Source organism: Arabidopsis thaliana, chromosome 2 (assembly GCF_000001735.4).
Source record: "Arabidopsis thaliana chromosome 2, partial sequence".
Taxonomy (NCBI): domain Eukaryota; kingdom Viridiplantae; phylum Streptophyta; class Magnoliopsida; order Brassicales; family Brassicaceae; genus Arabidopsis; species Arabidopsis thaliana.
The window spans coordinates 13718234-13740841 of NC_003071.7; the positions used below are offsets into that span (position 1 = coordinate 13718234).

General features: G+C 34.3%; 7 protein-coding genes and 1 long non-coding RNA gene across 14 annotated transcripts; 6 read left to right on the forward strand and 2 right to left on the reverse strand.

The window, feature by feature from the left end:
- Nucleotides 1-538: 538 nt before the first annotated feature.
- On the forward strand, nucleotides 539-3990 carry AT2G32295 (EXS (ERD1/XPR1/SYG1) family protein). 2 transcript variants are annotated; one of them, NM_001336385.1, is made up of 15 exons: nucleotides 539-778; nucleotides 1064-1125; nucleotides 1253-1375; nucleotides 1478-1560; nucleotides 1681-1719; nucleotides 1829-1921; nucleotides 2001-2117; nucleotides 2183-2278; nucleotides 2366-2479; nucleotides 2560-2613; nucleotides 2687-2734; nucleotides 2811-2961; nucleotides 3046-3211; nucleotides 3292-3361; nucleotides 3448-3946. In NM_001336385.1, the coding sequence occupies exons 3-15, from the start codon at nucleotides 1294-1296 to the stop codon at nucleotides 3724-3726; spliced, it is 1392 nt and encodes a 463-aa protein (NP_001318333.1). In that variant the 5' UTR covers nucleotides 539-778; nucleotides 1064-1125; nucleotides 1253-1293; the 3' UTR covers nucleotides 3727-3946. The 2 variants fall into 2 exon arrangements, with proteins under 2 accessions (NP_001318333.1, NP_850188.5); NM_179857.6 differs by having other exon boundaries at nucleotides 612-1125; nucleotides 3448-3990.
- Nucleotides 3991-4128: 138 nt separating this feature from the next.
- Nucleotides 4129-5408, forward strand: UCC1 (uclacyanin 1). Of its 2 annotated transcripts, none has more exons than NM_001336386.1 (3): nucleotides 4129-4442; nucleotides 4530-4665; nucleotides 4748-5381. In NM_001336386.1, exons 1-3 carry the CDS (start codon nucleotides 4187-4189, stop codon nucleotides 5229-5231), a joined length of 876 nt encoding a protein of 291 aa, NP_001325251.1. In that variant the 5' UTR covers nucleotides 4129-4186; the 3' UTR covers nucleotides 5232-5381. The 2 variants fall into 2 exon arrangements, with proteins under 2 accessions (NP_001325251.1, NP_180789.1); NM_128789.3 differs by having other exon boundaries at nucleotides 4194-4442; nucleotides 4748-5408.
- Nucleotides 5409-6160: 752 nt separating this feature from the next.
- On the forward strand, nucleotides 6161-8141 carry AT2G32310 (CCT motif family protein). 2 transcript variants are annotated; one of them, NM_128790.3, is made up of 8 exons: nucleotides 6161-6240; nucleotides 6440-6551; nucleotides 6623-6706; nucleotides 6790-6948; nucleotides 7042-7218; nucleotides 7318-7518; nucleotides 7614-7774; nucleotides 7854-8141. In NM_128790.3, exons 2-8 carry the CDS (start codon nucleotides 6477-6479, stop codon nucleotides 7972-7974), a joined length of 978 nt encoding a protein of 325 aa, NP_180790.2. In that variant the 5' UTR covers nucleotides 6161-6240; nucleotides 6440-6476; the 3' UTR covers nucleotides 7975-8141. The 2 variants fall into 2 exon arrangements, with proteins under 2 accessions (NP_180790.2, NP_001077992.1); NM_001084523.2 differs by having other exon boundaries at nucleotides 7651-7774; nucleotides 7854-7974.
- Nucleotides 8066-8467, reverse strand: AT2G32315. Its single transcript, NR_140697.1, has one exon. It is a non-coding gene; the product is annotated as an other RNA (long non-coding RNA).
- Nucleotides 8468-8547: 80 nt separating this feature from the next.
- On the forward strand, nucleotides 8548-13723 carry AT2G32320 (tRNAHis guanylyltransferase). 3 transcript variants are annotated; one of them, NM_001161073.1, is made up of 16 exons: nucleotides 8586-8716; nucleotides 9178-9223; nucleotides 9670-9808; nucleotides 9979-10110; nucleotides 10199-10243; nucleotides 10345-10514; nucleotides 10653-10738; nucleotides 10866-10973; nucleotides 11053-11073; nucleotides 11334-11590; nucleotides 11948-12079; nucleotides 12153-12197; nucleotides 12317-12486; nucleotides 12603-12688; nucleotides 12768-12875; nucleotides 13061-13534. In NM_001161073.1, the coding sequence occupies exons 3-16, from the start codon at nucleotides 9705-9707 to the stop codon at nucleotides 13193-13195; spliced, it is 1599 nt and encodes a 532-aa protein (NP_001154545.1). In that variant the 5' UTR covers nucleotides 8586-8716; nucleotides 9178-9223; nucleotides 9670-9704; the 3' UTR covers nucleotides 13196-13534. The 3 variants fall into 3 exon arrangements, with proteins under 3 accessions (NP_180791.3, NP_001154545.1, NP_001154544.1); NM_128791.4 differs by lacking the exon at nucleotides 11053-11073 and having other exon boundaries at nucleotides 8548-8716; nucleotides 13061-13723; NM_001161072.1 differs by lacking the exon at nucleotides 11053-11073 and having other exon boundaries at nucleotides 10866-11009.
- A 12-nt stretch (nucleotides 13724-13735) lies between these two features.
- AT2G32340 (TraB family protein) lies at nucleotides 13736-16301 on the forward strand. 2 transcript variants are annotated; one of them, NM_001336387.1, is made up of 9 exons: nucleotides 13736-14334; nucleotides 14567-14614; nucleotides 14705-14764; nucleotides 14913-14999; nucleotides 15083-15187; nucleotides 15303-15416; nucleotides 15506-15606; nucleotides 15804-15915; nucleotides 16006-16301. In NM_001336387.1, exons 1-9 carry the CDS (start codon nucleotides 14014-14016, stop codon nucleotides 16126-16128), a joined length of 1071 nt encoding a protein of 356 aa, NP_001318334.1. In that variant the 5' UTR covers nucleotides 13736-14013; the 3' UTR covers nucleotides 16129-16301. The 2 variants fall into 2 exon arrangements, with proteins under 2 accessions (NP_001318334.1, NP_001325115.1); NM_001336388.1 differs by lacking the exons at nucleotides 15804-15915; nucleotides 16006-16301 and having other exon boundaries at nucleotides 13845-14334; nucleotides 15506-15651.
- Nucleotides 16302-16711: 410 nt separating this feature from the next.
- AT2G32350 (Ubiquitin-like superfamily protein) lies at nucleotides 16712-17555 on the forward strand (the record flags this gene model as incomplete). The annotated part of the gene is made up of 2 exons (NM_128794.2): nucleotides 16712-17030; nucleotides 17112-17555. Exons 1-2 carry the CDS (start codon nucleotides 16746-16748, stop codon nucleotides 17553-17555), a joined length of 729 nt encoding a protein of 242 aa, NP_180794.2. The 5' UTR covers nucleotides 16712-16745.
- Nucleotides 17556-18785: 1230 nt separating this feature from the next.
- Nucleotides 18786-19313, reverse strand: AT2G32360 (Ubiquitin-like superfamily protein; the record flags this gene model as incomplete). Its single annotated transcript, NM_128795.1, has 1 exon — nucleotides 18786-19313. One exon carries the CDS (start codon nucleotides 19311-19313, stop codon nucleotides 18786-18788), a length of 528 nt encoding a protein of 175 aa, NP_180795.1.
- Between the last annotated feature and the right edge of the window lie 3295 nt (nucleotides 19314-22608).

Consider the following 22608-nt stretch of genomic DNA (forward strand, 5'->3'; position numbering starts at 1 on the left):
TAATCCGTCGACCAAAACAAAATGGTGTTGGCATTGACTTTTTTTTCTTAACGTCATGGTGTTTGCATTAACTTATCTTTTTTTTCCCTTCACGTAGAAATTTTCAAATGGTACTTCACTTAAGAATTTTAGTTTTTTTTTTTAAACATGTCTTTCTTTTTAGAAAAATCAACTCGGCCTAACCCCGACGCACAAGAAGTTTATTATCAAAACTACGAACAACTCGATAAATCTAGACAATAAAATATTCATCATGAACCTATTAGGAAAAACCGAATTCAAACTATTTTTCTTTTGTACCTTTCTTACTTTATATGTGAAATATTTTAGCTTTTTATCAAATTAACAAACGTAAACAAATTAAGTGAAAATGATTATAATAAATTAATAATGTTCTACTATTGTCAAATACGAAATCTTATGTAATTGTCTTCCATTTTTGGATGATTTTTCAACTTTACATGAACAAAATCTAGTACTATATTAAGATTTAAGAGATTTGCTTTGATAAGACAAAAGAATTGTTAAAGTCAATTAACTTGCATAAGCCGTTGACCAAAACAAAAACATTTGTTTTCTTAACCAAAAAAAAAAAAAAAAAACTCTTTCGATTTGTTTATCCCTCTGTCTCGCTTTCATTGATTATTGTCTTTGCTATTAATCTAATCATCACAACGTTTCTCTTTTCATCTAAAATCGTTTCTCTCCATTAAGACTTTTATTGATTGTTCCTTTTCTGGGTTTTGCCTTCCAAGTCTTCCTTAATTCTTCTTACAACGTAAATACTCATCTCGTGAATTGTTCATAGGAGGAAACTCAATGCAATGTACACTTTGACGTTTAGGGAAAAAATTGAAGACGTTTTTTTTTTTTGTTAATGCGAGTTTTTCGCTAAAATACAAAAGAGGGTTTTAATTGAATCTTTCTCAGCCGCTTCAATAAAGCCATCGACTTTTTTTTTTGTGATTCAGATTGAATCTTTTGATGGGTTTACTTTATTTTTATTTTCTTTGGTATCAATTGGGTTTAACATCATCTCGATGCGATTGTTCATGTTGAGCAGTGTTGACGCCTTCTTCAGAGTAGCAGCAAGCTATTGGTGAAGAAAGTTTCCTGTTTTGGAAGGTACTCATTTGTCTTTCTTCGTTGTAAAGTCTTTCACTTTCGTGGTTGGTTATTAGACACTAGTTTTAGTTGAATTTCGTAAGAGTTAGGTTTTAAGCTATGTCAGTTGTTTTGCGATTGGTTTCAGAACAAAACTAGAGACAGAGAAAGTTTTTGTCTTTGGCATCTATGTTTGGGGGTGTCTTGTCTATGCCTGTCAATAATCCTCACTTGCGCAAATCTGGAAGTAGACACATCGTCACTAATCTCGGTTAGTTTTTGTTTTTATAATAAATCTTGGCTACTAGAAAAATCAGTTTCTGCTTAGTGATTTTGATTACATTTTTTCTGGATGGTTTGTGGTGTTGGACAGGAGATAATGACTTGAAGACTGCAAGTATGCTTCTGAGTACTTATGCGAAATTGCAAACTCCTATATTCCTTCGAAGTCTCAAGGTTTTGTTCATTTACTCAAAGTTCTTAGATTCTCGCTGATTGTTCCATACTATCAAATTTTTCTTCCTGCTTTATATCATCTAACTAGCTGATTTGAGATTCGCTATCTTGATTCTCCAGGTTGCTCTGTATATTGGTGGTCTTTATGTTTGTGGAAAGGTTAAAATTTGAACTCTTATTCTTGCAAACAATGATCTTAGATTTTGATTTGAAGCCATTGTTTGAGTTTTCAGTCTTGGTAATATACAACAATGTTTAAAATTTGCAGGTTGGATTGGAATCTGTAATGAAAATGGGCGTAGAGACAAGAGAACTGTTCTTTTATGAGACATTTCTGTATTATAACCCTCTCCTTCTCATTGTAAGTTACTTTTCTGCTCTCAAATTAGTAAAGTCAAATTGCTTCAAGTGTGTTTCCTCATGTATGCTATTTTGTTCAGACGCTGATGGTCTGGCTCTGGGGTGTTAATTTGTGGGTTTTTTCTCGGTCTGGAGTAGATTATGCAGCAATCTTTTATCTAGGATCAGATCATCTTAGTCACAGAGAGATATGGAAGGTAAACAACTCTTAGTTAGATCATTTGTATATATTTTGATTACATCTATGTAACCGATGTCACAGTGTGCCAGGTGGATGACAATAATTATATTGACTAGCATGACTGCCTATCTGTATCTATACTCGCACGGAGATGTAAAGTTGGCTGCATCTCAACCAGTGTAATAGATGCATCTTCTCTTAAAGTTGTTTCAAAGAGATTTTGATTCATTTTTTCATAAGAGTGACCTTTTCGGATGTTTCCAGGTGGTTTTGTATTTCTCAGCTGTGATTATTCTGATAATCCCTTTCAATATCTTCTACATGTCGTCTCGCTACTATTTGCTTTGGACTTTTTGGCGAATACTCTTCCCTGTGCATGTAAAGGAATACTATTGTTTTTTTTTTCTATTGAAGATTCACTTACATCATCTAACTATCCTTTCGTGTATCACAAACAGGCAGTGACTTTTTCAGACTTCTTTCTAGCTGATATCCTGACTTCAATGTCAAAGGTAACACAATTGTTTGTCTTTCCTATATATATGTATAATGCAATTGTTGAACAACAACAAATATATTTTGCAGGTTTTGTCGGATTTAGAACGTTCAGTATGTCGTATGGTCCATCGACAGGTCAGTAAGTTTTCTTCTTCTTTACGGTTAAATTATGCATAACAAATGCTCAGTGTATCTGATAAATTCGTTGTAGGTGGCTACTGTTGCATGGTTTGAAGCTGATTCGGTTTGCGGGAGTCATTCTGCTGCAATTCCCTTGGTTCTTGTTCTACCTTATCTTTTCCGGCTGTTCCAATGCATTCGTCAGTACAAAGATAGCAAGGACATTGCAAACATCTACAATGGTAATAACCCCAAATCCAAGAGATTCTTTTGTGTTTGGCTTTCTGCTAGATTTCTAACATCTCTCCCTTGTCTTTGTTTTTCAGCTGGGAAGTATTTAACAGCGGTGCCTGTCATCTTTCTCTCAGCCCTCAAGTATTATATCGATCCAGATACATGGACTTACTCCATACAGCCGGCATGGATCCTCTCTGGTCTAGCTAACACTTTCTTCTCCTTCTTTTGGGATATATTACGCGATTGGGATCTAAGGTACTGTGAATGTAAAACAGATTACTCCAATCTTGGATTCAGTGTGATATTTAGATTTCTTACCTCTTTGTTGCTTGTAGTGTCTTCACTCGGATTTTCAAATTCACCAGACCAAATCTTTTCTCCCATCTACTATATGGACGCCGTTGGGTAATATATAGTTTCATTTTTTCATTAAATCTTCAACGACAGTAGCCAAATGTGTCTGAACAATCTTGGATTTTGTGGTTTTGCAGGTATATGTTTGGGTAATCGGAAGCAATCTGGTACTAAGGTGGACATGGACATATAAGTTATCTGCTCATCTCCGTAACAACTACATAACGGTCTTCATCATCACTGCCTTGGAGATTTACAGGCGATTCCAATGGGCGTTTTTCCGTATAGAGAACGTGTGGTATAAAATCAACAATCCCAAGCATACTGCTCATCAATCTAATCCTCTTTCACTCCAACATGATATCGACAGTGAACATGAGAAATTACTCGCGCATAGTCACAGCCCCGGTGTATAAAAATCTCAATGTTCTTGTTGTTTTGTGCTAAGTTCTGAAAAGTTTTGAATAACAACACATACAAAGTACTCTGTTACTTATACTGTAACTTGTAACTTCCATTACAGAGAGAGAGACTACACTGGCTCTATAATGTACATGAAGATGTGTAATTGTGTAATTTCTCTTGTATTAATATTAACTTCACCTGTTCTTGTAAGAGATAAACTATAAAGCATTAAAGGAACTTGCTTTAGGTGCAACTAAACTGGTTTTGGACAAGTGTAGCAACATGAACATTGTCTGGTTTTATAGTGGATTAGGTAAAACCAAAAAAAGAAAAGCTTACTTGATCCAACATACATACTAACTCTCAACAGATACAAACACAAGTTTATTATTTACCAACTCTTATCTCAAAAGATTCTTCTCAATAATTTATCCTCCTTTGACCCCTATATAGACACACATTTGACACCATATGTCATGCACAAAACATCATCATCTCTTGATCTATCTTTCAGTTCTCTTGTCAATTTTCCCCCAAAAAGAAAAAGGATATAAGAAGATAATGGCATCTAGAGAAATGCTGATCATAATCTCGGTCCTCGCTACTACACTCATTGGTTTAACAGTAGCTACTGACCATACCATTGGTGGTCCTAGTGGTTGGACTGTAGGAGCTAGTCTTCGAACTTGGGCTGCAGGACAAACATTTGCTGTTGGAGACAATCTTGGTAAGATATATCACATCTCTATCTTAAACTTTGATTCAAAAAAAAAAAAAAGACTAAAAACCAAAACTCTGTTTTTGCTTGAAACAGTTTTCTCCTACCCTGCTGCGTTCCACGACGTCGTTGAAGTCACAAAACCCGAATTCGATAGCTGTCAAGCGGTTAAACCGCTTATAACGTTTGCTAATGGAAACTCCTTGGTTCCTCTTACTACTCCTGGAAAAAGGTTAATACTACTTCCACATACAAATGAATTAAAGACCAAATGATGATTGGCAATATATAAATTCTTGATCCATTTTGTTTAGGTACTTCATTTGTGGAATGCCGGGACATTGTAGCCAAGGGATGAAACTTGAAGTAAACGTTGTTCCAACCGCAACCGTAGCACCAACCGCACCGCTTCCAAACACCGTCCCATCTCTAAACGCGCCTTCACCTTCTTCTGTTCTACCTATTCAACCTCTTTTACCTCTTAACCCTGTCCCAGTTCTCTCTCCATCTTCTTCTACTCCACTTCCTTCCTCCTCTCTGCCTCTCATTCCTCCACTTTCTCCGGCACTATCTCCGGCTACTGCAGCGGGGACTTCTCTGCCGTTATTCCCAGGCTCACCAGGTAGCTCTAGCAGCACAACATCCACCAAAACCGTCGGGACCTTCCCTTCTAGTACTACCGGTACAACGGCCGATCTTGCTGGCGCAGACTCTCCTCCGGCTGACTCCTCCTCTGCCGCGAAAACACTTGTTTTAGGATTTGGATTCATGGTTGCTATGATGCTTCATTTGTTCTAAGTGTTCTTTTTTTAAGTGGAGAGAAATTTGTTTGTAGAGGGAAATGTTGTTTGTGTTTACTTGGGTGCTTTCTTGTGAAATTTACCACTATCTCCGTTTATAATACATTATTACAATTTATATGGGACATACATCTAATCTATTATGAAACTGAAGACTAATATAAAAATTAATTCGATGTATGTCCAATATTAGGGTTGAAAATCCTAATGAGGACTCGTCTCCTATAGTCGCCAATTATCATATGAAGTTCTCCTTTCGTTGGTCCAGTGAAATGAGTGGTCTTGTTCATGGCTTGGTCTGTATTAAGGAGAAGCTGTACTCAAAAGGAGTGATGAAAACGGTGCCGGTGATATATAACCCTAGCTCAGGAAAATAGGAGAGTTACGGTGGAAAGCTATTTGGGATACGATCCAATTGATAAACAGTTCAAGGTATTCTCCATGACCTCTCCACGTGGTGGCGAAAGATGGATGAGTGGTGAGCATCAAATTCTGATTTTGATCATAAGTTCATAACTTCTGTACTTGAGGCTTATAGTCGAATTCATTGATTTTAAGAGCAAAAAGAAAAGTATTTCTGGAAACTATGGTTTTGTGTATTCGTCTAGTATTTAAAGTTTTGAAGGTTTAACTATATATTTTGCTTTCAATTATTCAAATCCCATTTGAAAATGTGATAGACGAAAAAAGGTAAGTGGTAACATTTTTTTTTCTTTCTAATCGACGGATTAAAATAATTGTGTCTTTTTAGTACCCTTTTTTCCGGTTATTGTACGAATGACTTCACTGAAGGGGAAAAAATAATAGTTAACCATAAAGTAATTACTATTCTCTACCTAGCGGAGATGGTTTATTTCGGTTTAGTCGAATGGTTTAGTACCCTATATAAACCATTTAAACTTTTAAAGTTGCAAAGAGAAACAGAAACAGAGATTGTGTTGATCGTTTTTGAACACTCGTCAAGATTTAGATCAAGATTCACTTTTTAGTCTTTCTCTCGCTCATAGGTATGTTTCTGCAGATTCTTTGTTGTTTCTACTAAATCTCTTTCTTAGCTCTTTTCTCAAATCTCTGTCTCTCCCTCTCCGATCGATCTCAAGTAAACAGTAACTCTGTTCTTATCTCTCCCTAGCTGCTCATTCAAGACTTGCTATTTTCATCTTTTTGTAATGCTTCCTGCGTTTTACCCTAAAAACGAAACTATAGAAGAGACGAGATAGAGATTCTTTGGAAAGAAGTTAACATGAATGATGATTGGGATTGGGAGGGTTTTTATGATGAGATAGAGGATTTTCTCAAGATATTCGGAGAACCAGAGGTAAAGTCTTGTTACATTTTCATTGTATAACTAGATCCCACATTTGTTTAACGATTCACCATATTGGTTAGACACCAGCGTTACTAGGAGATGCAGAAACGACACTTCCGTTGAACATCAATCCTCGTCCCGAGCCTGTACCATCTCAATTTCAAGTATCTCTCTTTCCTTTGGTTTTTCGTTTCTGTCTTCAACAAGTTTCCATCTTTCTAACACGGTTTATGATCATTTCTCTTAGTACCAACCACCGCCACCACAACTGCCGTTATCGTCTAGTTTACACGCTATACAAGATCTTGATCAGTCTAGGCAATTTGGATACAACGAGCCAAATGTTTCTTTATGTGAAACAAGCAACAGAACTGCTCAGTTTCAACGTGGACACTTTCACTATCAGGTATCTAATCGATACCCTTCGAAAACTGCTCAAAGTGTCTATCTTTTATAAGACAATAAGTTGCTAATATATATGTATCATCATTTGCTTTAGGAACTAAACACACCATTTGCAACAGAGAGCTTAAATTCTTTATTGGCCTCCACTGAAGCGAACCAGAACTTATACACAGTGCCACCACATAATTTCGGATATGGTGAGCCCATTGGTTCTTTATATGAAACTAGTAACAGAACTTATCAGCTTCAACGTGGACACTCTCACTATCAGGTATCATCAAATATGATCTTATCCGTTTCATCTGCTCAAAAGTGTCCATGTTTTATAAGACTATGAGTTGGTAATATATGTTGTTATCATATTCTGTAGGAACTATACACACCATCAGTTGAATTTCAGACGTTATTCCCACTGCCACCTCTTAATATTAATTTCAATGAGCCTGGTGGTGGTGGTTCTTCAATTGCTGCTGATTCTAGTCAACAACAATTCAGCTCAAATCTACCTATGTGGCATGAAAATCAGTTGAACATAGGCTCTTTTGACTCTGGACCTTCCTCTTCTACAGTGGTAATGTCAAACATGGACCTATCCACATTCGGTAAATCCTCTGAAATTTGCAATAAAGCTTACAGATTTGATATATTAATCACACTTGTCATTAGGTATCATCATCATCATCATCATCATCATCATCATCAGAAAACCAACAAGATCATCATGAACAAGTTGTACCACCAAATGAACTTGATCCATTGACCATCCAGAGAAATCAATACCGAGAGGAAGCAAAACAGAGATATTTTGAGAAGAAGAGGAGTCGCAAGTAAGTGTTTCGTTTAGCTTTCTAGTTAGGGCTGGGATTTCATCTTCTTATTATTGAGGATTTTGGTGAATCTTTGCAGATTCGTGAAGGCACACCGATATGAAAGTCGAGCACAAACAGCTGCGAAGAAAAAACGAAGCAGAGGTAGATTTGTGAAAAACGATGACGAATTCGACAATGACCCCCCAGCTATACAGTGATTGTTCTACTTGTACTTTCGAAACCTTGGTGAAAAATTTGTAAATTATGGGTGTCATTGTCAAGCTTTGTTTTTTTTTTTTTTTTTTTTTTGTCTCTGATGGTACCTTCAATGTCACGGAACATAGAACTTATTTACTACTTCTCCACTTAAAATAACTAAATTGGCGAAATGACCCCTCAATTTCTTCATTTACTTTCAATGTTACCCGAAAGTTTAATTTTCTTGTACTTTCGACTTTTTCATTTCTCCAAATTCACCAAACACTCTCTAATTATCAACTCTCCCCACGGCCGTTGCCGCCAACAAATCCGCCGCGAATCCCCAAATGTAATCTCCATAACCTCTACTATATCGACACTGTGCAGCTTAGAGCTGTCAAATGGTCCAGCAGCAAAGCCAGGAGAAACTGGAAACCTCTTAGACCATCATTAACGCAGGCCTCTTAGGTGGGTTTTTAGGGTTGTTTTGTGATTAAAATTAAATTGCAAATTGGGCTAAAATTTAAGAGGCGCTCTTATATAAGAGGGCCAAATTATATTAAGAGGCGGTGACGTGGCATGGGTGAGTTGTCTGAAAATTGAAGAAAAGGAAAGAAAAAAAAACAGTCGTGGGTTTTTGTTTCTTCAGTCTGTCGACGCTTGCTCTCTCTCTATTTATCGAATTCCCCGACGGTGAACATCACCAGACAAGGAGGAGGAGACTAGGAAGATCGATTTTATCAATCTCAATTGAACAAGATGGTAAGTTTTATTGTTTCTCAGTTCATCTTTTTATTCAATTACTTGTTTTCTATGTCAATCGTTTGATTTATCTTCTGGTCCTTGAGGTTGTAAATTGGGATAGACCACGTTTGTTTATTGTAATTGATCCCCTAAGCTCTAAAATTATTTTTCATTGATTTTGATTGCGATTAGTATGAATCTATTTGGAGATATATGGTTTTCGATGCTATGATTTGGTTCTAGGGTTTATTTTAGAATTGTTATTTCAGAGTAATTAGATATTTCGTGATTTCTCAATCGATTTCTCAATAGATTTGTCTCTTTGATTTGGCTAATCTAATCATTACTTGCGTTCTGTCTTTTTTTTCTTTTCTTTTCTTTTTTACCTTTTTGATTATTGAGGATCATATTTGGTTTTGTGTTTCATTGATTTAGTTTCATCATGTGTTAACTCTTTTCAATTTGTTTCTTTTTTGCAGTCGACTCTGTTAGCTACATGTAACCAAAATTGAAACCAAAACTAAGGTTCGTGATCACTTATTCCTTTTGATCCTTTGAGATTCATGTAAATTAGGTTTTTTCTTGTTGTTGTTGCTGTGTTGTAGGATAATGTGTTTGTGCAGCTGGTTTGTTTGATTCAATATCGTGTAGTGAAATCTAGTGTTGATGATGCATTTTATGAGCTTCAAATCCCTAAAGAGCAAATCCTAGCTTATAGTGATTCTACTTTTGTTAAGCTAACCAGTTGGTGGTTTGAGTCTTATGACTTGTTTATTAGTGTATTAATTAATTTATTTTTTCTTAAGAACCCCAACTTAATACACTACCATTGCACAATGCCAAAAAATAAAACTTCTACCCAAAATCTAAACTACAATTTTTTTTAAAATCAATTCATAAAATATTGCTAAGAACCTTTGCTAATAACCTCCCATTGTGGATGCTCTTAGAGTCTAATGTTAGAACTTCAGTTTCTTCTTTTGTAGCCTTCTTCATCATTCAAAATATGGCGAATAGTAAGTACGAGTACGTGAAGTCATTCGAAGTAGAAGACGAAGTTATGTTTCCCAATCTGATAATTATCCGTATCGATGGCCGTGATTTTTCCAGGTAAATTTCTGCGCACCCAACAAGTAGTGATGGTGTGTAGATTGTGAACGAGATGAGTATAGAGTCTGATAGGTTGTTTTGGGAACTTACTTGAATTTATTCATAGTAGATTGTGTTTGAGAAGGCTTTCCTTCTGTTTCTAACTCTCTTTTTCCTTATAATAACTGTAGATTTTCTCAAGTTCACAAGTTTGAAAAGCCTAATGATGAGACATCTCTAAATTTGATGAATTCATGTGCATCTTCGGTTTTAGTAGAGTATCCTGATATAGTCTTTGCATATGGATATAGTGACGAGTACAGGTACCATTGTCACTTGGATTACTTTACTTGACTTAGCTTTGACTAGTACTTGTGACAAGATTTATTGTTTTCATATATTATCATGTAGCTTTGTATTCAAGAAAGCATCAAGATTCTACCAGAGACGAGCCAGGTATTTCAGGATTTGGGAGATAGCTCGACTTGTATTTAGTTTTCTTCTGTATGATTTGAATTTTGACATCTACTTTGACTTTTATGCTGTTTCATATGCAGTAAGATTCTGTCTTTGGTAGCCTCATTTTTTGCTGCGGTCTATGTAACGAAATGGAAAGAGTTCTTTCCTCATACAAAATTAGAATATGCTCCTTCATTTGCTTCAAAAGTTGTAAGTTGTGCATCGGTAGAGGTTCTTCAAGCTTACCTTGCGTGGAGACAACATGACTGTAAGACCTTCTAACATCTATTTATGTTCTATGAAGTTTTCCTTAACAAATTCATGATATTCTGCACTCTGGATACTATTACTTCTTATTGTCGTTTTCATCTAGAACTTTTTCAACATTCCTTTGTTTTGATTGCAGGCCACATCAGTAATCAGTATGACACATGTCTTTGGATGTTAGTAAAAAGTGGAAAGACCTTAAGTGAAACTCAGGAGATTTTGAAGGTGTGTTGTCTTAGCACTTTGACTAGAATTTTTGATTTAGATATATGGTCCTTTACCTTCACCTGGTTTCATACCTTGTAATCATATTTTATTGTATAATAACACTACTTCCTATTGATAACTGCAGGATACACAGAAACAACAGAGAAATGAGCTTCTTTTTCAACAATTTGGTATTAATTATAAAATGCTTCCTGTATTATTTCGTCAAGGATCATGCCTTTTTAAGACAAAGGTGATCTTTTCCATTATTTCATTCTTTTATTTTCTAGCCTCCGAATACTTGCTTTGTGATGTGTTGCATATGTATGTAGAAATCTAAGAGCTTTCAATTGGTAACTTGAATCGTTATGAAGATTAGTAAGTTCTTTTTGTTGAGTGTTTTAATTGGTGTGCATGTATGTTTTTGCATTGTAAATTTCAGTTGACTGAAATCTTGTAAATTTATTTAGTCTTGTGTCGCTGCATCTTGCATGTTAAGGTTACAAAATCAATTTTATTAGTTGGAAATGTAAAAGTCAGATGTTCTCTTGTCTCTATAGGTCAGGTTTAATGTATATATCGTATGTGTGATACTTTTGTTGAATTTATTCAGTTGGAAGAAACTGTAAAGCATGATGAGAATGGAAAGCCTGTAAAACGATTGAGGAGAAGAGAAACTTTAGTGCATTCAGAAAATGTTGCTGGAAGAAGCTTTTGGAATGAGCACTCCTCTCTTCATAAAGATCTTGGACATTTTGCAAAAGACATTGGCAAAATTGAACCAGATTATGTTAAGTCGTTTCAGTTTGAGAGTAGATTATTACCTTTAACTTGGGTTGTGGTTAGGATTGATGGCTGCCATTTTCACAGGTAATATGCTTTTTAGTCTTTGTTTATTTTCATTGTTAGACAATGTGTCTTGCATGGAAGCCTTAGACTTGTTAAAAAATATACATATGTTCCCTACGATTTCCTTAAGCTATAATGCTATATTACAAGTTTATACACTTCTGAATGCTATGGTCGGTCTATTCTTACATTGCGATTGCTTTTGTGCTCTGCTTTAAATTGTGATTTATTAGGCAATGCTTCTACTTTTTGGAACTTAGAAAACATATAAGAACAGTAGTTGACAGCTTTGACAAACAAACGCCTGCCTATTGCTTGAATGATTACTATCGTTATATTGTAAGTGAAACTCATAGAGCTTGCTTTGGATTTTGATAGATTTTCTGAAGTTCATGAATTTGAGAAGCCAAATGATGAGCAAGCTCTGAAACTTATGAATTCATGTGCAGTGGCTGTTCTTGAGGAGTTTCAGGATATTGCCTTTGCCTACGGCGTTAGTGATGAGTTCAGGTATGTAACTCTCAGCCCCTTTAAACCAAGTTTACATTTCTAGATACTAATCGAGTTCATCTTTGGTTTGCAGCTTTGTTCTTAAGAATAAATCTGAGCTTTACAAAAGACAGTCCAGGTCAGACTAGTTTTCTATGCCCTTAAGTTTTCTTGTTGCAGGATAAACTTATCTGTCTTCTCCTAGGTTTTCTTGTTCTTTTCAGTCTTTATAACTTTAATTTCTATATCTTGTTACAGTAAGATAATATCTGCAGTAGTATCCTTCTTCACATCGACTTACATGATGAGATGGGGAGATTTTTTCCCTCACAAAAAATTGAAGTACCCTCCATCATTCGATGGACGAGCTGTTTGCTATCCAACATCAGATATTCTCCTGGATTATCTAGCTTGGAGACAAGTCGACTGTGAGTATACTTGTCTTATAAATGATTCACTTGTCTTGTGAGATTGTTGCTTGATATCAAATAGACTCGTAGTTTGAGTTGGATGCTCCTTTCAGCAATTTTGTTTTGTCTTGCAGGCCATATCAACAATCAGTATAATACATGTTTCTGGATGCTTGTTAAGTCTGGAAAAAGCAAAATTCAAGCCCAGGATTACTTAAAGGTGCTTTGTTCGAGTAGCCAATGCTCCCTCTTAGTTCAATGAATAAATGGCTTGTCACTTACATTTGGCTCTGTTTCAGGGTACCCAGACACGAGAAAAAAACGAGTTACTTAGCCAGCAATTTGGAATTGAGTACAATTCATTACCTGTAATCTTCCGCATGGGTTCTTCCGTTTTCCGCCTAAAGGTGCTACTTTTATTATCATACTCCAAAATCCTTCTAGTGTTTCATAGCAGATTCTTATTATTGTGAAGAAAAGAAGGGTCCTTTCAAGAGAAACCTTTTAAGGCATTCTTGTTTTTACAAGTGGTCTGAAATAGTTTTAAACAAGTGGTCTGAAATAAGTGGTCTGAAATAGTTTTTACATTTAGACGCAGGAAGGTGTTACAGAGGAGAATGGAGAAGTTTCAGGAAAGCAAGTGGAAGCAGAAGTGGGCGTAGACTATTCAAACATTATCGACCAATGTTTCTGGCAACAACATCCTCACATTCTTAGCTTCTCCTAAGACAGGTATTCATTGCTACCAAAAAAAAATTCCAAACCGAAAACCGAATGAGATTCAGCTCTTATTTTGATAAACCGAAGCTAAAGTACAAAACAATCGAACCGAATGGTTTACTTTTTTCTTTCACTATTTTTTGTTTTTTTCCATTATTTTAAATTAACCTTTTTCAATTTGGTAGTTAATTTTTTCCTTCAATGAGAGATTTGGGTTGTTAATTTTCCTTTGACTGGTAGGATAAGCAATATTAGTGCTTTTCTTTTTTTTGGTAAAGTAAGATTCGTAAAATGTATTGACTAAAATGATAAAAGAGGAAGAAAATCTCATCCAAATTTTTTGACTAATATGTTCATCTAAGGTAAGTTGACCCAAAGTGAGATACATTGTGTTCTTGCCTAATGATTACTATAGTAGAATCTCATTCCAAGCACAACAATATTTTTAAATTAATTTCAAGGGGAATTCCCTAATTTTCAATTAATTTGTATTTATAACACCTAGGTAGATTTTTCTCTATTAATTGAAAGAAAGTTCCATTACTAATTAATTAATTAGAGATTTTTAACTTCAATCATAGGTGCTAATAACACAATTAATAATATTTTATTTCTTTCATTCCTTTTTCACCATTTTAAAAAAGTTTATTAATTAAATAAAAAAATAAGCGTTACCTCCTTCGACGATCAGACGATTCTGCCATTGTCATACATTTGGCTTAGCTCGTAACGTTTCCTCTCTCTCTCTCTCTCGTTCCACACCACTACATTCTCCGTCCGTCAGAATCTTCGAATTTACCTGTTCCGCCAATCACTCCTCGCGTAATGGAGTTGAAGCCGGAGGTTCAATATGGAGATTTTTCGTTAACCAACAGCTTAGTGAATGTGGACAAGGAGGACCTTCGTAGGGAGGAAGCAGATAGCGACGCAGGTTCAGTGATTATCTGCGACCATTCGATATGTGATAGTGGTGATGGTGATATATGCGCTGTAGCAGATTATGTTGAGTGTGTGGCGGTGGAGACGACGGAGAAGTTGGAGCTGCCTGAGGAATTTGCGAAAAGCGTTATGGTTCTAACGTGCGAATCCACAGCTGAGGGTGGATCTTGTGATGTGTACTTAGTTGGCACTGCTCACGTATCACAGGTAATCCTCGTTTTCAATTTCGGTTAGTTCCATAATTAGGAATTTGTAAGTTGCTTCTTAGAATTTGGTGACTGGTTTTGTGATTGGTTGAAATGTTGGATAATGATGGAAACTTTTCAATCCCCTTTTTAACCCTTGATTGGACTATAATATATTAGCATTCATAAGCTTGTTTTTATATGACGAAAAAAAAAAAAAAAAGTTTGTTTTCATATTTGCATTTGTTTTGTAGGAATCATGTCGAGAAGTTGAAGCTGTAATCAGCGCCTTGAAACCACAGGTTCTTATCCTAACAGTTCATTGAGGACTCAACTGCTATATCCTCATGTGTTATTTTACTCACTTCTTAGTACGTGGCTGATGCTTGTAGGCTGTCTTTTTGGAGTTGTGTTCAAGTCGATTGTCTATTCTCACACCTCAGACTGTGAAGGTTTGTTGTCAAGTCTTATAACATGGCCAGTTCAGTTGATTTCTTAGCATATATATTATGGTCGTCGACATAACTTATAATGAATCTATATCTCTTCTATCCATTTTTTTTGTTTATTCTTGAAAGGTGCAATGTTTTGGTTTGACAGGAACCACCAACCTGGATGGAAATGATATACATGTGGAAGAAGAAACACAACCTATTTGAAATAGTTTACGGATATATTCTTGCAAAGGCATGCTTCTGTGGTTAAGATCTACTTTGCTTGTATCTTAAATTTCCAGACTAATAATATACATCATTTTCTTATGTGTGTAGGCCGCCAAGAAGCTTGAGGTTTTTCCTGGTGCTGAATTTCGTGTGGGATTTGAAGAGGCAAACAAATATGGTGGCAGAGTGTTTCTTGGCGATCGCTCAGTACAGGTGACTTTGGTGTTCATAATTCAAACCTTTCTTATAGGAATGTTATGAAGTGCATCTCTGTTTTTTATACTGTGTTCTAGTGAGTATTCAGTTTCTTTCATATTTGTCGAAGCAGATCACGTTACAGAGAACATGGGGTAAGATGCCTCTATGGCATAAAATAAAACTAGTGTATAGCATAGTAAGTCAAGCTGTCTTTCTGCCGAACCCTAAGGAACTTGAGAAGATGGTAAAGTCTTTTCTTCTTCCTTCTTTTTTTCCATTTTTGTGATTCAGTCAGAGGAAATATTGAGTGATGATAAGTTTGGATGGCTTTAGCTGAAAGACCTGGGCGATGGGGATATGCTGACATTGGCGATTCAAGAAATGAGCACGGAATTTCCGACTCTCATGGAGACACTTGTGCATGAGCGAGATAAGTTAGTATACTATCCTCTCTAATATAGAGTTTACAAGATTAATCGACCACTTCCTCTTCCACTTTGTATCAAATTTAGCTTTCAAGCTCTTGTTTCCTTTGAGCTCTTAATTAGCTAATCTTAAAACATCGAAAAGTCAACAGTTTGGTATCCAAATTTTTGTCTGATCTATTTGCAAAACTTGCATTATATTTCAGGTACATGGCATATCAATTGTTGAGAATTGCAAGTGAGCATAGTTCAGTCGTGGCAGTTGTGGGTAGAGGACATCTTCAAGGGATCAAGAAGAATTGGAACCAAACTATAAACGTTAGTAACCTCATTAATACACATTTGGTTGAAAACAACACAATAAACAGAGCTAATTTTGTCACCATCACTGTGCTAATGGTATTGCAGATAAAGGAACTGATGGAGTTACCGACAAATGAATCCATATTTACTGTAAAGAATATTCTGAAATATATGGTGGTTGTAGTCGTTGGAACAGCCATAGTTTCCGGAATGTATCTTGCTAAGTAAATTAATCTCAAGGTAGAGTGAGTTTCTCATGAGGAGGATAAAACTTATGCTGACATAAAATTTCAGAACCTGTTAAAAACATATGCTGTCATGATTTTATCTACTTTTGGTTTTAGGATGAATAATTTCATATAAGAACTATACAAAATAAATTATTTCACATTCCATGTATCAACTCAGCTTCTAATTCATTTTTTTAACCATCTCGAATTTTTACTTAGGATCATATTTATTCCGTGACTCAAACCTTAAATTTTTGAATTTACAGCTATATATCTATTATTATTATTTTCAGTTTTCATTTTTTTTGCTGTGAATGCTAAACTAGACAATCGAATATCATGCCAAATTCAGTTACTATCACGACGAGAACCATAGTGTTATATAACAGACACACACACAAACAAGACCCAACTAAACATCAGAATATTATCATGAATATCTTATGCATTTCAACAACTTGCATTCTCCACTGTATATATATGTGTGCGTCTATATTTACATTACGCATTGTGGAATCATAGTCCTTTTTCACCATAACATAAGCATATCAGAACACATTTTTTTACTCTGAAAATATGATAGTGACAATTGTTTCATACACACAAGAATTCACAATGGAAATCAGCGAACAAGAATCTGTGTTGGAGGTCAAGAAACGTCTAGGACAGTTTCTTCAGATACCAACATCTTCTATAACTCTCTTTGTCTCTTGTTGGGAACTCATCGACGGTCTTGACATCGAAGATTACCCAATCATCTCTCACGGCACCAGAATCGACCTCACCGTAACTCCCCTTTTCACCGCACCGTCTTTTATCCACGCCGCCGTTAGGAAAATTCACGTCACCGTCAAGTTCCCGTCAAAACAGTTCACCGTCGAAGTAGACAGAACCGAAACGGTAATACTAGCAACATGTTCACCTCCCATCTTATTACAGTTTTTGAGATTTCTTGATTAACAAGCTACTAATGTTTTGCAGGTAAGTAGCTTAAAGGACAAGATTCACATTGTTGAGAACACACCGATAAAGCGAATGCAGTTATACTATTCTGGGATCGAGCTAGCTGATGATTATCGAAACCTAAACGAATATGGAATCACAGAATTCTCAGAGATTGTGGTGTTTCTTAAGTCAATCAACCGTGCGAAAGACGTCGCTCCGGTAAGGAAACTCTGTTTCTTGGTGCAGACGTCATCGAGTTTATTCAACGGTGCGCGAATTCCAGTGGAGATTAAGGACACTTGCACCATCTCGGAGATGCGAGAAGGGTTACAAGCTAACAAGACGTTGCCAAGAGACGAGTATATATTCGTACACAAGCAACGGATTATGCGAGAGAATTGTAGTCTTCGGTGGCATGGTGTTGAAAATGGTGACACTCTTTTTGTGTTTAAAGGGTCTATTAGTCGTGAAGGTTTCTGAGATTTTTAAAATTTAAGCTTCGTATTTGAATAAGTCCCTCTTAATAATAGTGATTAATTAGTTGGATTATACATTCTTAAACATTGATGGAATATATAGATTTTAATGTGGTTAAAACAAGAATGTGCATTGTACCAATTGATATTGGTTTTGTGTTGTATCACGAGTTCAAACCTACATAATGCATGTTGACAAAAAAAAGTTGTTAATTAAATGATAGTGCAACCGAGTAGGTGGATCCTACAATATTAACATGCTGGCTATAGTTGATTTTTTGGGATTCTGAGCAAGAAGTTAGAATTTTAAATTCTATTAAAATTTTATACTAATGTAATGTCTGGTAATGTATAATCTGCGAGAGTAAATATATTTTCTTAAACGAATGTAGGTGGTAATATTTTTTAATTTATTAACAAAAATGAGTTTAAATAGTGCGACTACCGAGTAAGTACATTAGACTCTATAACTTTTAAAATATTAAAAGCAAAATTTTGTGTGTCCAAGAAGGTCATCAGATATTTAAAACTCGATTAAAAACTTTACTAATCTAATGTCAGGTGATGCATATCTAGAATGTAAATAGTTTTTCACTAAAGAATATAGATAATAAATTTTCAATTTATTAACAAATAGATAAAGTTTAAATAGTACGACTAACGGACTAGGTGGATTCTACAACTTTACGATGTTACCATCGTTGTTTTAGGTTTACAAAAAAGTCGCCGGATATTTAAACTCTATTAAGAACTTTACTAATGTAATGTCTAGTAAATGTATTTTCTTTTATCAACGTATGTAAACAAATTTTCAATTAATCAACAAAATAATGTGTTTGTTGTCAAGAAATTTAATTAATCCAATTCTCAATGACGGAAGATAATTACTACCAGATATCCGGATCTAGCCGAAGTGCCGCTTCATTGACGAGGAAAGTGGGAGGGGATGAAGAATAATTACTTCCCATGACAAATCTTAAGCAACTTTTGACCAGTCGGCTCTTCAGGTTAACTGGATTCTCTGTGCATTTGATAACCAACCTCTGTCTCATAGAGAAACTTTTGATATGTTTTTTTCAGAGAAGACGAAAAATAAACTAAAGAAACTAAACAGAACAAAATCAATGTTTGGTTGTTTACTTGTATATCAAGAAACAGTATAACTAGATAATCACAAAAGCAAAACAATAAAATTGGAATTGTTAAAACAAATCTCAAATCAAATCAAGAAACCCTAATTTTCTTGTTTATTATCTGCTTCTTCAACCTCTCTTGCTTCCTCTTTAACATACTTTGCTTCACCATCCTTCTCCTTCTCCTTCTCTTCTTCATCTTCTTCTACTTTCACATCTCTATCTTCTTCTTCATCTTTCATCGCTTGATCTTCCTCTTCACCGTCTATTTTTGCCTTTTCGACTTCTTCTTCGTTTCCTCTTCCACTCTCTGCTTCCGAAGAAACCTCCTCCATAGGATCATCATCATCTTCTCCTTTAGATCTCTCTTCCTTAGAAACCAAATCAGGATGCTTAAAGAACAAATAGATATGAGAATCTTCTCCCACTCCTAAATCTCTCAACATCATGTCATCTTCATCCTCCATCACCAATCTTCTCGTCTCTTCATCTCCAATGACAAGTATCAAACGCGTCACCGGCAATTTCACCTCCACCGCGATCTTCTCCTTCATTTGCTTGACCGTCGCATCTTCACTCACGTCCGTATCTATAAATGTTCCCGTTATTATCTCCACACTCACCTTCATTGTTTAATATCTCTCTCCACCAAATCTTATGATTGTGATTGTTGAGACAAATATTCATATCTTTTTTTCTATTGTTACTTTTTTCGTTTTTTGGTTATTTTATTTTTTTGGCAATGGTTTTTTTTTTTGTTTTAAGATCTTGCTATGTATGAAAACATGAACTAACCAAACACAACGCATGCGATTTTCGTTTTCAATTCAATGTATCAAATATCGGATACCGTGTTTGATTTTATGGAAATTATTATCTTGTTTTATTTCAATTTCGTTGCGGATATCTTGCAACAAGATTTTGTTTTACATATTTTGACTAAGTAGGATCCTTCAACAAATCTATCCTCAAGTTTAGGGAACTAATTAACAAAAATATTTAGGGAACTATATGATGATCATATTCATACATTTCTATATAGAATTTGTCTCTAATATTTACGAAAAAGAAACATAATTAGGGTAATCACTCTGGTTTTTGTAAGTAATCCTCATAACGAATTTATCCAAAATACACTTAATCACTCTGGTTTTTGTAAGTAATCCTCATAACGAATTTATCCAAAATACACTTATAAAATTTTGTTTAACAACCAAAGGATCGACTCCACTTTTGCGCCTACCACATTACGAAAGTCAAGATGAGTTTATGACTTGGGCTAATTAATGGGCTCTTCTCCATATTTAACAAAGGCTTTTATTCAGGGGGCTTACGATATTAAGAGAATCGTTTTTTGCCATTAATTAATATTTCAATCTGTTATTAATTGGTTACCCCAGTTGTTTAAGCCATATTAAAATATTCGATATGTGGTAAGGTAGGAAGTTGTGTTATTACACTATTGCACTCGTACTTACTTAAATGTAGATATGGGATATACAGTACTACTTATCTAGTGGGTTTAAGGTTGGATCACTAATATGTATGAAGTTGAATTAATTCGTTTTTAATATTGTGATTTAATTTATATAAGGTTTGGTCTTAAAACATGCATGATTACTTCAAAATATTCTCTAATCAAAATTTGACAGTAATTCTAATGCAGCTTGGATATATAAAGTTGTATAAGCTATATGATTTTATGTTGTAAATGATATTTTTTTCTCGAATAAACTACAGTTTTCAAACCCGTAAGAAATTGATTTGCACAAAACCATAACATGAAAAGTAGTGGTTGTGAGTTTTGGATGAGACCTCCTCAGAATCCTCAAAAATTAATTGGTTTAAACTATATTGTATCATGCAACTTTGTATGAATACTTTATTGTGGTCTAATGATTGATAATTTGTAATGTAAGTTAGAATCTGAAACATTGGGAACAGTTGAAAATGCAGATATATCCAAAATTTCTACAAATCATAGTTTGCCATCTTGAACAGTTGAAATTGTAACGTCTTTTGGTTTGCCTACGTCATATTTACTTAAAAAAAACAATTATATAAGGGAAAATATATTATCAATAAAAGCTACTTTTGGATTTATATCTTAATAAGGATAACAACTCAAAGGTGTAAATCAGACATTTTGTAATTGCAATGAGTACATGAAACCGTAAAACATAAAACGCCAAAAAAGGAGCCAAAAAAAAATCTATATCTGACACGTGTACAAGCAAGCATGCTTGTTCCGTGAAGGTGCAAGATAAAACCAGAAACGACAGACTGTTTAGTGTGTAATAAAGGGAAATTAGTGTAAAAAACAAAACTAAATTTGAATGTAACCAAAAAGGTTAAATATTGTTAGGGCCATAAACTGTTTAGCAGTCAAATACGTAACGTGCTTTCCGTTACCATTGGACCCATTTCATTTCTTAACTTGGTTTGCAGAACTGGTTGTTTCACGAGTTGGGTTTAGTGACACTTATCGATAAAGACAAAGAGATTTTAAATTCTTAAACAAAAAAATAGATTTTGGTTTTTCAACCAGCTGCTTACACTTTTCACTATAGTCTATAAGATTTTTATCTCCTAATTTTATGGATTTAATTTTGATTTTCTTGAATATTAAACTTATATTGTGTTCTGAAGTATGAGAAATATAGTGACTATAAGTTTTGAGTGATATGATACTATGTTAGGTTAATTTAGATTACCAAATAATGGAACCAATTATGTTATAGACTATTTTTAAAGTATGTATAGTTTTGAATGATATGAAATTTCACATAAAAACTAAATTTTTATTTTTGATCATAAATTTAAATAATTGTTTCAAGTTTGACTATTATGATTAATTCTTAGGTCAAACTTATTTTAGATGACAAAATCCTAAAAATAATTATATGACCGGCGACTAGAATTTGTACTTTTGGTTCTTATGTTCTATCTAGTGTCAGTCGTTACGTCACTATCCATATTTAAAAATGTATATTGAACATATTGATAGAAAAATAATTGACTAATGACTAACTATGTTTAAGGATATTTTGGATAATGTATTGACTAGCTATTAAAGTTAGTTAAATAAATTTTACCAAATTATTATCTATTGATATTTGAATATGTTTAATAAATAGTAGTAACGATCGATCGAGTCAGTAATTCTATTTTGGACCTTTCTTATTTTTTTGTTCCGCCGACTTTTTTCTTTCTTATTATAAATGATCGATCTAGTCAATAATTATTTTCTAGTTTTTTCTTTATTTTGCTCACTTTATATGTGTATAACGATCTATATAGTTAATAAAAGCATAGATTTGTCGTTTCTGTATTTTTATTCCGTACATCTCATATCTACAAATAGTATTATTAACTAGATCGATTAATATTACAAATCTTCTAACATTCAAAAATCAATTGATGGTAATCATTATCAAAACAACTAATTATACTTGAATTTTTTTCTATGATAATATGTTATAAACTCTTATCTTATTTTACTCTTTCCTAAACTATTTGATGGTCCATTTCACTATGAAATTCAAATCTTAAAATTGAAATAATCTTACATTATTTCTCCTAGGCTCATACCATATAAGCATAATATTTTATAGAAATCTTTGTTTCAAATTAAAAATTTTAAAATGACTAAATTAAATATACCAAAAATGGTTAAAAATATTTCAATGACATTAAATCTAAATTTTATTATATTTCTCTTTTAATGGAGAAAACTTAATTTAGTTTTTTATTTATTTAATTAGAATTATGTAATAATACTATAAACGTATCTGGAAAACCAATTGAATTGAGACACATGGATGGAAAGATAGAATCTACTTTTTTTATTATTTATCTTTTTAACGTGTAGCTTTCTCTCCCTCTTCTTCCAGAGTGTAGGGTTAAGTAAGTGTCTCTCCCTCT

Excerpts from the sequence above, each read along its gene's own strand:
- AT2G32295 (NM_001336385.1), top strand. The coding sequence starts at position 1,294 with ATGTTTGGGGGTGTCTTGTCTATGCCTGTCAATAATCCTCACTTGCGC. Across the intron at positions 1,376-1,477 it reads ACACATCGTCACTAATCTCG|GAGATAATGACTTGAAGACT; the intron begins GTTAGTTTTTGT and ends GGTGTTGGACAG. Across the intron at positions 2,118-2,182 it reads GTCACAGAGAGATATGGAAG|TGTGCCAGGTGGATGACAAT; the intron begins GTAAACAACTCT and ends CCGATGTCACAG.
- UCC1 (NM_001336386.1), top strand. The coding sequence starts at position 4,187 with ATGTCATGCACAAAACATCATCATCTCTTGATCTATCTTTCAGTTCTC. Across the intron at positions 4,443-4,529 it reads TGCTGTTGGAGACAATCTTG|TTTTCTCCTACCCTGCTGCG; the intron begins GTAAGATATATC and ends TGCTTGAAACAG. Across the intron at positions 4,666-4,747 it reads CTTACTACTCCTGGAAAAAG|GTACTTCATTTGTGGAATGC; the intron begins GTTAATACTACT and ends CATTTTGTTTAG.
- AT2G32310 (NM_128790.3), top strand. The coding sequence starts at position 6,477 with ATGAATGATGATTGGGATTGGGAGGGTTTTTATGATGAGATAGAGGAT. Across the intron at positions 7,219-7,317 it reads GTGGACACTCTCACTATCAG|GAACTATACACACCATCAGT; the intron begins GTATCATCAAAT and ends CATATTCTGTAG. Across the intron at positions 7,775-7,853 it reads GAGAAGAAGAGGAGTCGCAA|ATTCGTGAAGGCACACCGAT; the intron begins GTAAGTGTTTCG and ends GAATCTTTGCAG.
- AT2G32320 (NM_001161072.1), top strand. The coding sequence starts at position 9,705 with ATGGCGAATAGTAAGTACGAGTACGTGAAGTCATTCGAAGTAGAAGAC. Across the intron at positions 9,809-9,978 it reads GATGGCCGTGATTTTTCCAG|ATTTTCTCAAGTTCACAAGT; the intron begins GTAAATTTCTGC and ends TAATAACTGTAG. Across the intron at positions 10,111-10,198 it reads GGATATAGTGACGAGTACAG|CTTTGTATTCAAGAAAGCAT; the intron begins GTACCATTGTCA and ends ATTATCATGTAG.
- AT2G32340 (NM_001336387.1), top strand. The coding sequence starts at position 14,014 with ATGGAGTTGAAGCCGGAGGTTCAATATGGAGATTTTTCGTTAACCAAC. Across the intron at positions 14,335-14,566 it reads GCACTGCTCACGTATCACAG|GAATCATGTCGAGAAGTTGA; the intron begins GTAATCCTCGTT and ends TTTGTTTTGTAG. Across the intron at positions 15,188-15,302 it reads TTGGCGATCGCTCAGTACAG|ATCACGTTACAGAGAACATG; the intron begins GTGACTTTGGTG and ends TTGTCGAAGCAG.